Genomic DNA, 10,796 nt, shown 5'->3' with positions numbered 1-10,796 from the left:
GCGACTTGGGGTGCTTCCCCGCACAGCTGCTCGGGGAACCCGGCCCCGCGTCCGGGCTAAACGGCAATCACAGCCCCCTCGGGGTTCGGAGGGGCGCCCTCCCGCCCGCGCCCCGGGCTCCCTGCCCGGGTGAGCGTCTCGCAGCTCAGCCTCCCGCTCTAAACAAGAACAGGGGCCCGAGTCTGCGTTCACACGGAAAATTATGCCGGCTCCAGCGGCGCGTAAAATTGATGTGAACCGAACGGAGTGGGATCGGCGTGATCCTCCCTCTCTGGTCTCAACAGGGGTTTCGGCGCGTTACACAAGGCCGAGCTTGTCTCTTTAAGGAGACATTGGACCCTAATTAGTCCGCATTCCTGGCGCGGCCGAGGAGCAAGGGGCTGAGGGTGTTTGGGTTGGAGCGGGGGGCGGCTGGGAAGACGAGACTCGGAAGAGGACCTTCTGACCAGCGTCGAGTCTTACCGCCCCCTCCACCCTCTTTATTTTGCCGCCACCACGGACCGCCACCAACACCCAGTTCTGAGGATGCAGCCAGGGCAGCGGCGGCGGCGGCGGCGGCGGTGGCGGCGGCGGCGGCGGCGGCAGCAGCAGCAGCAGCACCACCACCACCACCAGCCGCCGCCGCTTCTCCCAGGCCCACGTTACTTTGATTGACAGCTGAACAAATGTTTCCCCGGTTCGAACGCTCGCGCTAAGGAACGTCGGCCAAGACGAAGCTCCGCCTTGGGCGGGCCATCTCCGCTCCGCCTCCGCTAACCCCATCCCGTTCCGTTCATTGGTCCGAACCGCGGACGACGCCCGGCCCCCACGTGGGCTCCAGCCCGGCCGGCTCCGCCCCCCTGGCTCGCCATTTGTCAGCAGTGAAATGATGGGCAGTAACACAGAACGGCGATTAATGTTCAGCCGCCTCTGATTGGCTGCCGGAGACGCCTCCCGCGGCGGGGGTGGGCGGGGCGCTTGGAGAGCGCCCCAGAGCGGTCGCGTGGCGGGCCGGAGATTGTAGTCAATCTGGCCGAATCCTGGACCGCGGTCGCTTGGGGTGGACTACATCTCCCGGGATGCTCCGCGGTCCCTCCACGGACGGTTGTGAATATGTATCAGAATGTTAATGATTAGCTGCTGCTAAATTTGGTCAAAGAAGTCACCTACACAGAGCGTGTTGTTAGAGCTGTTCTGAGCGGGTGTTTGGGCTGTTGGCTGCTTTCTTCCCCCTCTCTCACACACTTGTATATTATTTTGAGGTGGTGTTCGCAGAGTTTGAAAGGAGAGAGAATTAAAAAAAAAAAAGCCGCAAGCGTTTCACTCTTTTATTTTTATAATCCCCTTCAATTTGGGGTTAAAAAAAAAAAAGACAAGAAAACAGGAAGGAAGAAAAATAAGGAAATGAGATGTGGTAAAAGAAGCTAAAAGGTGCCTTTTAAAAGATCGTTGCTGTGAAGTGAAAAAATCTCCAGAGAAACCAAAAAGCACCGCCGAGACCTCTTCCGAACCAAAGGAGTTTGTGTTTGCTTTTAGGAAAGAAGAGAGAGATCATTCATTCGGAGGAATAACAACCAATTAAAAGACAAATAAAAAAAAGTTTGGAGTGGGACGAGCGAGCGGGCGGGCGGCGCTGCCGGCGGGCGCTGGTGCGCGGAGCTCGCACTTTCCCGGCCCGGGGGAGCGGCGCGGCGGCGGCGGCGGCGGCGGCGGCGGCGGCGGCGGCGGCGGCGGCGCTGGGCTCGGCGGGCGCGCCTCGGCGGAGCGAACGGCGGAGCGTTGCCGCGGGAGAGGCGCGCCGGACAATGCCCGCGGCGGGCCAGTGACGCCCGCGAGGAATGCCGAGCGGCCCGGCCGCCCGCACCCAGCCGCCGCCGCCGCCGCCGCCGCCGCCGCGCGTTCCTGCCGCCCGCGTCACGCGAGACCCGGCGGGGGCCGGGACCGCCCGAGCCGCCCCTCGGACCCGGCCGGCCGCCTCCGCCGCCGCCACCTCCGCCGCCGCCGCCGCCTCCTCGGGGCCCTTAAAGCCAATGAGCCGCGCGCCTCTGCCCAGCGCAGCCAACTAAAGCGGTTTGGATGATTCGCGACCTGAGCAAGATGTACCCGCAGACCAGACACCCGGTGAGTGCGGGCGGCGGGGCGCGAGCTCGCCGGGCGCGGGGACTCCCCGCGTCGCCCCCCGCGCGCCGAGTTGTCCCCCGCACCCGGCGCGGCGGCACTCTGGGGGGGCGTCGAGAGGCAATTGAGTTGTAGCCATTTTCTTATTGTTGTCTTTGAAGCCCCGGAAGCCGCGCCGAGCCGTTCGCCGGCCCCGCGCCGCGACTCCCCGAGCGGGGGGCGGGGGGCGGGGGGGCGAGCGATGGAGGAGGCGCGACTCCGCGCCGGGGCGGGGAGGGCGCCCTCGGCGGCGGCGCGGCGGGTCCGGCCGCGGCTCCGGGAGTGCGGGGCGCCGGCCCCTCGCGCCGCGGGCCCCGGGGACGCGCGAGCGAGCCCGCCCGCCGGCCTCGCAGGGTGGCGGCCGCGCGTCCCCGACCTGACCGCGGCCGGACGCCATGGCGCGAGTCCCCCCGACGGGCCAGTTTCGATTCCGGGTGGGGAGGGAGTGGGCGCGGCGCGCGGTCTCGAACCCGCGGGGTCCGGGCTGGGCCGCAGGACGCGGGGGCCCGGGGCCAGCCGCTGCCGGGCTGCGCGGCGAGGCGGGGGGGGGGGGGGGCGCTACCTGAGTTTTAATCGCTCTTTGCCTGCCTGCGCGGTGACCCCCCCCCCCCCCCGGCGCCGCGTGGTGTGTTTTCTCCATCTCCCTGCCTCGCCTGCGATGTGGGCTAATTAAATATTTTATTGTTGTTCTTTAGGCACCGCATCAGCCTGCTCAACCCTTTAAATTCACAATTTCCGAGTCCTGTGATCGGATTAAGGAAGAGTTTCAGTTTTTACAGGCTCAGTACCACAGGTAACGATATTGACTCTAGCTGATCCTCCTGTTTGCTTAGCTCTCGTCTCCTCCCCCCCACCCCCCACCCCCCACCCCCAGTTTTTTAGGCCGCCACAAAGGTGATATTATTTTTACTTGTGGGCAGAAAGGGCAAGTCAAGGCCTCTTTTCCTCGGGCAGGTGTAAAGAAATTAAGCATTCCTCCCTTCTCCTGTAAATAAATAAAAAAGGAGGCAGAACAATCGAAACTGGGGAGACTTAGAAAATGCTGAGGCCAAACTTTCGATATTGATTTATTGGGACCAGGAGAATGGAAGGTTGGGAAGATTCTGGGGCCCTTTGACTTCCCTTGGTTCTTTATTACTCCGGGCTTGATTCCGTCTCACTTTTTTTTCTGCCATTCCACTGAAATACCATGAACGGAGAGCCCTGGGAAGTCGCCAGCGAGAGATTTCATTACTTTTATGCTGGAAAAAAAATGTTTTCTTCTTAGAGGCGATCGTTAAGAGTGCCTTCGAAATATTTTTCTTTGCTGGCTTTTTAACGACGTGTAATTTTTATTTCTTAAATTCAAGAGCCAAAACGAGCCACTGAACCCGATCCACACTTTGCCCCTGGGTGGTGGTATTCAACTTGCCTCTGTTTTGGAGGGAACAAATAAGACATCATTCATAAGACACGCTTGATTCATATTTTCGTTAATGTCTTCCCCAAACGTTAAAGAAAAAAAACTCCATTGTCACATTTTGGGGGACCTAAATTTGTGCTTAGGTATGTAGACATTGTTGTTGTTTGTTTGTTTGTTTGTTTTTTCCCCTGGTTTCATTAAATGAATTTAGCAAATGTTCATTTCTGGATGTGGGTCCAGAATTAAATTGGCTAGAGGTTTTTTTTCCCCTTAAACAAAAACCCCACATTTGATCCTCATTGAAAGGGCAAGTCCAGGCTGGTTCCAATCACCCCTTTCTCTCCCACCTCTCCTTCAATAATGAGGGTGCTATTTAAGACAGTTGATTTGGTCTTTTCGTAGGTGATGATTTAGGGGAGGGAATGTGTATTTACATTTGAAGAATGTAAGTCAAGGTCTGCATTATACTTAGATTTCATTATGTCTTGAACAGCCTGAAGCTGGAATGTGAGAAACTCGCCAGTGAGAAGACCGAGATGCAGCGGCATTATGTCATGGTAAGAAAACTGTGTCACAGATTCAAAGTGCCTATTAGTTTAGGATACCAAAAGCAGGAATATGTTCAGATTGCTGGAGGCTGCAGGATAGATCGCAGTCACAGTGCCAGTGTAGTTGAGGTTGTGGGAATGTGATCATTAGCAACCTCGTAATTCTAGGATGTTATAACTTGCCTCTGACAACCAGCTTTGATTTGAATTTTCGAAAAGTTCAGCTGCGTGGGGTATAATCCTCTGTGCTTTGTTTTTAGAGATTGGGGGGGGGGAAGAGACCAACCTCGTTTATGTTTTGTTTAGTCACAAGCAAAATGTTTTTGCGTTAGTGGTTTTCTTTGTTGTTTCATTGCCCTTTTTCCAAACAATCTTAACCAATTTTTCTGTATACAGTGAAAATTGTAGTGTTTCATTTCTTTTAGAGAATGATGGCTATCAAAAGACACCAGACACTGTTTCAAATTTTTCTGCTTTTTATGTTCCTAGTGTGTGTGTGTATTTGCATGTGCTTTGTGTGTTTTCAGTTTCTGTGGTGTTACATTGGTTTGAGGAGTGTTGTCGGTCTCCTGTATAACTGATTTGTTCTGCCAGAATTTCTGTAATGACAGTTACACTACACATCCTAAAAAAAAAAAAAATCAGATCTGCTTTTTCAGAAGTCTTACGAAGCATGTTTTTATGCTTGTTCATAAAGGCTCCAGAGTAACTCATTCATTTCCTATCAAGACTTTTTTCCTTTCAATGTATGAACATGAGCGCTACACTAAAAATGAGAAACGGAACTCTGAAGTAGCACCACCTTTCTGAACAGATCTCTCAGAGCATCAGTATTTGTATAAGATGCTTGTCATTAAGCTTGTCCACTGTGCCTAGGAATTAGAATCCATATGGTACTAAATTTTCATCAGATCTTTTTGATTCATCTGCTTGTGATGTATAAAGACAACTGGAGATGTTAAGAATGCTACATGTGAACTTGATTTTCTTAGTTTTGTGAGTTATTCTCTTAGACTCTGTGTCTTAGGGTAGCTGCTGGTTTATTAAGCTAAGTGTTCCTCCTTAGCGGCATAGGTATTATGGATATTTTGCTTTAGGTGAGGCTTTTATGTTTGCTTTAAACATACTTTTGGGGCATTTGGAACAAACTAGGGAGACTGATGAAAGGCACGTAATTAATTGCTTTCCCTTCTTTGACAGTATTATGAGATGTCCTATGGGTTGAATATAGAAATGCACAAGCAGGTAAGTTATTTCTTTATAACCGTTTGAAATGACGTAATACTGTGCACTTTAGAAAGAAAATTGTATGTTTTGCAATTTTATTCTGCATGTTTTTGTGACTTTCTGTATTTTAAAAGATTACTGGAGAGAATACTATCTTTTCATATGTGGTTCCCCATCCTTTTTGCATTTTATTCTAATTTTAATAATTTAAAAATATGACTTAAAATGTCTGAATGCATATTAAACTTTGTCTACTTTCAAAAGCAGGATGCTAAATTTTTTTAAATGTCTTGTTTTTTATTTTTTCGAAAGGGTTATTTGATCTATCTTGGGCATTGCAAACTTGTCCTAGGAGAGTGCTTTTCTTAAAAAATATTAAAAAGAAGAACTGTAAATTGCCTGGAACCTTCCTTGGCTTGGTGTGAAAGAATGGATAGAGGGTGCGCTGGGAGGATCACGACATCTGTGAAGCTACAAAAGAAATTGATGTAAAATAAAATCCTGGTACCAGTCCCTGAGGCTACTTAGTTGGGTCTTACCAGGAACTTTTAACTGTGCTTCCACAATTCCTGCAGGGTAAATTGAGCCTGATCGGAGGGTATGATAAGATTTAACACTGGGTCTTCAAATCTAGTAACTAGTTCAGCCAAAAAAAGAAAAAGACAAAACAAAACAAGAAAGATTATGATAAGTCAGAAAGTGTTGAAAGGTATGACTCAAACAGCCTTTTTTTTTTCTTCAGGAAACTGAATAAAATGGTTTGGTTTATATTTTCCTACATAGAGAAGTAGCGTATATATAAAAAATACTACTTGGCAATAATATTTCATTTTTAGCGATATCCTAGTGAAAGTGCTTCAGGTCTATCTCCTCAGCTATTTCAGGGTAGGTGTGTATGTATTTACCTGCTCGGAAAGATGAGGGAAAACCTAATGCTTTTCATTTCTTATTTATACTCATGGTAGATGTCATTACTTTCTAAGTTTAAAATGTATAAAATGATCACATATTATTAAGCTTTTACTACTTAGGGATTCCTTTCTGGATATACTTAATGCTTACAGATAATAGATCTTTCAGAGATGACTGTTGGACAGTAAAAGCCATCGGATAAACCATATTTGAAAACAGAAAGTTGGAAAAAAAAATGAGTTACTTGCACTGAGCACTTTTTATTTCAGCTACCTTTTTTTTTTTTTTTTTAAACTTCACTCACTACTTAATTATGTCAATATACTAATAGCTTGCTGTATGTTAAAATTAAGTTCTTGTTTTGGCATCTTTGCCACTGCTGTGTAGATTCGTAATGTAAATATCTACTGCTTAAACAGAATCTGTCAAGCTTATGTATGGACTCCCCTTAGCTCAACCTTACAGGAATAAATTACATGAGAGATACTGTTTGTTAATTATGCTCATTACATGTCATTTTTGGTCCGAATCTTGTACGGTTGTCTTTTTTTTTTTTTTTTTTTTTTTTGTCCTCCCCCCACCATCCAAGGTTAATTATCTTGGATGTCTTTTTTAAAGATTGAACCAGTTGATTAATGTTCTTTTATTTCTCCTCCTGTATCTTATTTACCACAACACTTAGTTTCCAGATCTCTTTTATACCATTTGCAGGTCTGAGAGGCACAGAATTTGTATTTGATTGTATGTATTTCTTTTGGGGTGGGGTGGGTAGTGTGTGAGATCCCTTAATTTTACACATTTTATACCTCTGTAATTCTGTCATCCTCTTGTCCAGGTGGCCTCAGATGCCATCCATTTAAAATTGAGAATGGAGTACATTTTCCCTTTTTTTTTTCCCTTGCTTTTAAATTCAATCATATCAAGAATCCTGAGGGCAGTTTATCACATTATGAAATACAGACAGCCCTGCAAACCACCTACTTATTATATTTTCTTTCTTTCCCCCCTTAAGCACAGAGGCATATCTGTCTTTATTTGTTTTCCTAGGCAGACAGCCTTGGTTCTTCTTGGCCTCTGTTCCAGATGCACTTGCTGGATACCCTCGTAATGGAAAGCGGCAATAATGCAGGGAAGTTGCCCTGCGGCATAATTGGGCCTAGTTCTCGAGATCGGGTTAGGCTTATTCACTTATTAGATTTGTGTCTCTGAAGGGTTCAAGAGGAGGAGTCCCCGGAGTCCTTGGAAGTACCCTAGTAATTGGTGGCCCTGATATTTGAAACCTTTGTGTATTTTTTGGTTAACGCTCCTGTTCTTCTTGGCTGCTGCCAGCCACAGAGTATTTATTTTTAGAGAAATTTTTCATTGGAACAGAAAATGATGGCTGTGATGGAGTCATGACTCTGTGACTGAGCAAATTGATAAAAGGATAAAAGCACAGAGCAGTGACAAAACAGGGCGGGGGTCTGGTACGATGGCCCCTCCCCCTTTCTGTATGATGTTCATCATCAGTCACCCTGTGTTGATTCTGATAGAGGACTATAGAGTGAAATCTATGGGGAATTTGTCATTCTGAAATGAAAGCTAATGTAATTAGTACCAATTAAAGTACATTTAGTAAATTGGATTTAATCTTAATTAAGCCTGCATAATGTTGCCAATTTTTAACAATTATGTTTGAGAACATAATTAATTTAAATTTTGGTAACTGAGTAAATAGCATTAGTCTGGTAGAATTAGTTGATTTTTTTTTTAAAAAGGGGAACTGGGTGACATGACATGGAATTAGAGCATAAAATATGAATCTAATTTCCAGTGCTCTTTAGTAGGATCGATAGAGCTGAGCAGAAGCTGGAAAAAACCCCAGAAAAGTTAGAATGGAGTGTTCTAGGCCATAATGTGAATTAATGCTTCACCACTGTCTTAACGTTCCAGCGTGAACATGAAGTTGACAAATGGAACATGGTTAGAAATGACACGTGTTTTATTGTGATGTCTTCATAATGGAGTTTTTTTAAATGAAAGAAGTTGGCCTTTATTCCCTAAGGGTTTCCCTAAGTGTGGGGTTTCTGTTTTTGTTTTTTTTGTTTTGTTTTCTTCCAGATGGGACAGTTGGCCATGGTTGTTACCTTTTTTTTTTTTTTTTTTTTTTTTTTTTTTTTTTTTTGCTGATCACTCCTCTTTATAAATACAGGATGGCTTCTAAATGGGTCAGTGACCATGGGCAGAACAGGGTGATGCATGCAGTTGATAACATTACTAAATGCTGCTCCTTCCCATCCTTCACCTGTAATGCTGTAATTAAAGAAGACCTCCCTGATTTAATCTGACAGCAGCAGTTAACACTATAAAAAGTGAATATCAGATGTAGATTAGGAACAGTGGGTGTGTGAATTCCACCTATAGGAACTCTAAATGGAGATGAATATTACACATTTTGAGAACATCTCATGACTTTCTCGTAGTCCGTATTCTGTAATCTGAAGGTCTTTTTTGCTTTTGAAAAAAATTTAGCTTAGAATTTGAATTTTAGATTTAGAAAATTTTGGAAACTACAACACTTAGAACCTACCTTCACTTAGAATTCACCTAAGTGAAGTGAATACTGCACATTTATATACACATGTCTCTGTGTTTATGCACGTGTGTATATATGTGTATGTATGTGTATGTGTGTGTATAGATATATAATTACTATTTTTTAATCAGAGGAGAACTCCTGTTTCACTCTAAGCCATGTAAATTTTATCACAAGACTTGGGCCACAACCATTTGAGTGCTGCTAAAATATTAATTGAATAGAAATGAAAGGGCCTTGCCAGCTGATAGGATATCATAATCATAGCCTCTCTGGTCGATGGTAAATGATGATAAATGACATTAGGAACCTTTTAGCAAACTGTAATAACTACAAGGAGGGAAGCAGTATGGATTTGCATTATATCTGATACCCTCTAGTACCAAGTGGATTGCCAATACTGCTTGTTTAGCATTTTCTAAGGGCAATAGGATATTGATTTCTGACTTACAAGGAACAGCTCTATTTTCACCATTGAAAAGTATTGCAGGTTGTTAAGAAGAAATTGACTTGAAGAGGCCGACTGCTGCCCATCATGGAGCAAATAAAGCAAAACTGCCGAAGCATGGTGGAGCAGCGAGACGGGCCCTCAGCAATTTGTTGCTATTAATTTACCATGCTCGACAGCAAATCAATCGGCATCTACTTCATCTGCTGGAGAAAATGCTGTCCAGGGCAGATAAAAGGCTCGGCATGGTACAGAGAATAGACTGGATTGGCCAAAAGGAGGCTGCAGTTAATGTGTAAATAAGTGAAATCAAGTCCACTGTTGCGGAGGAAGCTGTCGTTAATTAGGTTGGTGCTTTTTAGCAAACTATTTTAGAAAGTAGCCTAGGATTTGAAGAGTAAAAAGAGATTTATTGAGGTTGAAGTAATATATGACTGACATGACACTCCAGCCTTGAGTGGGTTTGGTTTGAGGGTGCTGTAAATTTATTTGGGGACAGTGCTTGCACTGGAAATCCATTTGTTTAAAGTTCCATTTTGACCAGATTTCCCATAAGAAAACTTATTTTTTAAAGCTACTGCTAGTTTCTTGCACATTTCCCGTCTTAGATTATAGGTGCTTGGCTTTGGAGGATTAGGTGCAGGAGTAGGTGTTTGAGAATGTCTCTGGTATTCTCACACAGTGACTATATTTTTCAGAAATGAATGATTGAACTCTTGTATGGCAGTGAAAGTGAACGATTACCAAAGGTGGGATGTTCTTGCTGAAAGGAATAAACCAATGAAAATGTCACTGACAGAACTTTCTTTTGCTGTATAAATGCTAGGCAGTAGTCTAGAGGGCGGGGAACAGTGGGTGGTCACCACTGGACTGGAATATCTCAAAGAGATTACAAGTGAAATTTTGATGACTGGGCAAAAACCCTCAAGATGCAATTAGAAGACCAGCATGTACTTGGGTAGGGGAGGGGCTGGGGGCTGCTGTGCTTTTCTGTGTGTTTTTCACTGAGGCTTAAAGCCACCTCTTCTAATGTAGGATTACTTGGCCTTCAGTAGTACTTCACAATTACTATTAACCAAATGGAGGTAGTTGGTAGTGGTTCTTTATCCCAGCCTGTCTGATCTGGACATTTTGGGGTAGGGACCCAGCTGTAGTCCTATTTAGTAAATATAGATGTATATGGCTTTTTTTCCCCAAAACTCTGAGAGGATCTAGCATTAGGACAGTTGATACCAAGTTGGCAGAGCCTTGGGCAGGGCCCAGTGAGCTGTCATTTTACTTGTCACAGTAAAATGCTGTCAAGAGAAGCAGATCTGTGAGGAGGAAATTTAACCTGTCAGGAAATGTGCATAAGTAGGAGTGTTTTCTGGGTGGCGTGGGTTTCTCCTTTTTCTCTTCTCACACGTCGAGTTCTGAATTTTCTGTTTCTTGAGGTCTCATAGAGTATCTGAAGATTGTTCACCTAAAGCAGTGATGGTTGAGTGGAATTAGAAATTCCTCTCAGTGGAAGTGAATGTTTATTATGTTTCTGCATGTGCTTACCACTTC

General features: G+C 45.5%; 1 protein-coding gene across 14 annotated transcripts in view; it reads left to right on the top strand.

Annotated features, from left to right (window-relative positions):
* The first annotated feature begins 1,939 nt into the window (after positions 1 to 1,939).
* The window catches only part of LOC140639068 (transducin-like enhancer protein 4), a 142,378-nt gene continuing 133,521 nt past the window's right edge, over positions 1,940 to 10,796 (top strand). For 9 of the 14 annotated variants that reach the window (XM_072837543.1, XM_072837499.1, XM_072837487.1 and 6 more), the window contains exons 1-4: positions 1,940 to 2,100; positions 2,832 to 2,929; positions 4,032 to 4,095; positions 5,287 to 5,331. In XM_072837543.1, the coding sequence (XP_072693644.1) occupies positions 2,056 to 2,100; positions 2,832 to 2,929; positions 4,032 to 4,095; positions 5,287 to 5,331 (252 nt within the window). In that variant the 5' untranslated portion in view covers positions 1,940 to 2,055. Of the gene's footprint in view, positions 2,101 to 2,516; positions 2,571 to 2,831; positions 2,930 to 4,031; positions 4,096 to 5,286; positions 5,332 to 10,796 lie in introns of those variants that run through there. The other 5 variants (XM_072837509.1, XM_072837558.1, XM_072837538.1 and 2 more) reach the window with 1 other exon arrangement.

The sequence above is a fragment of the Canis lupus genome, chromosome 1, assembly GCF_048164855.1.
Source record: "Canis lupus baileyi chromosome 1, mCanLup2.hap1, whole genome shotgun sequence".
In the NCBI taxonomy this organism is placed as follows: domain Eukaryota; kingdom Metazoa; phylum Chordata; class Mammalia; order Carnivora; family Canidae; genus Canis; species Canis lupus.
The sequence above is the reverse complement of the archived record's forward strand: the minus strand, read 5'-3'. Positions and strand labels throughout refer to the sequence as shown.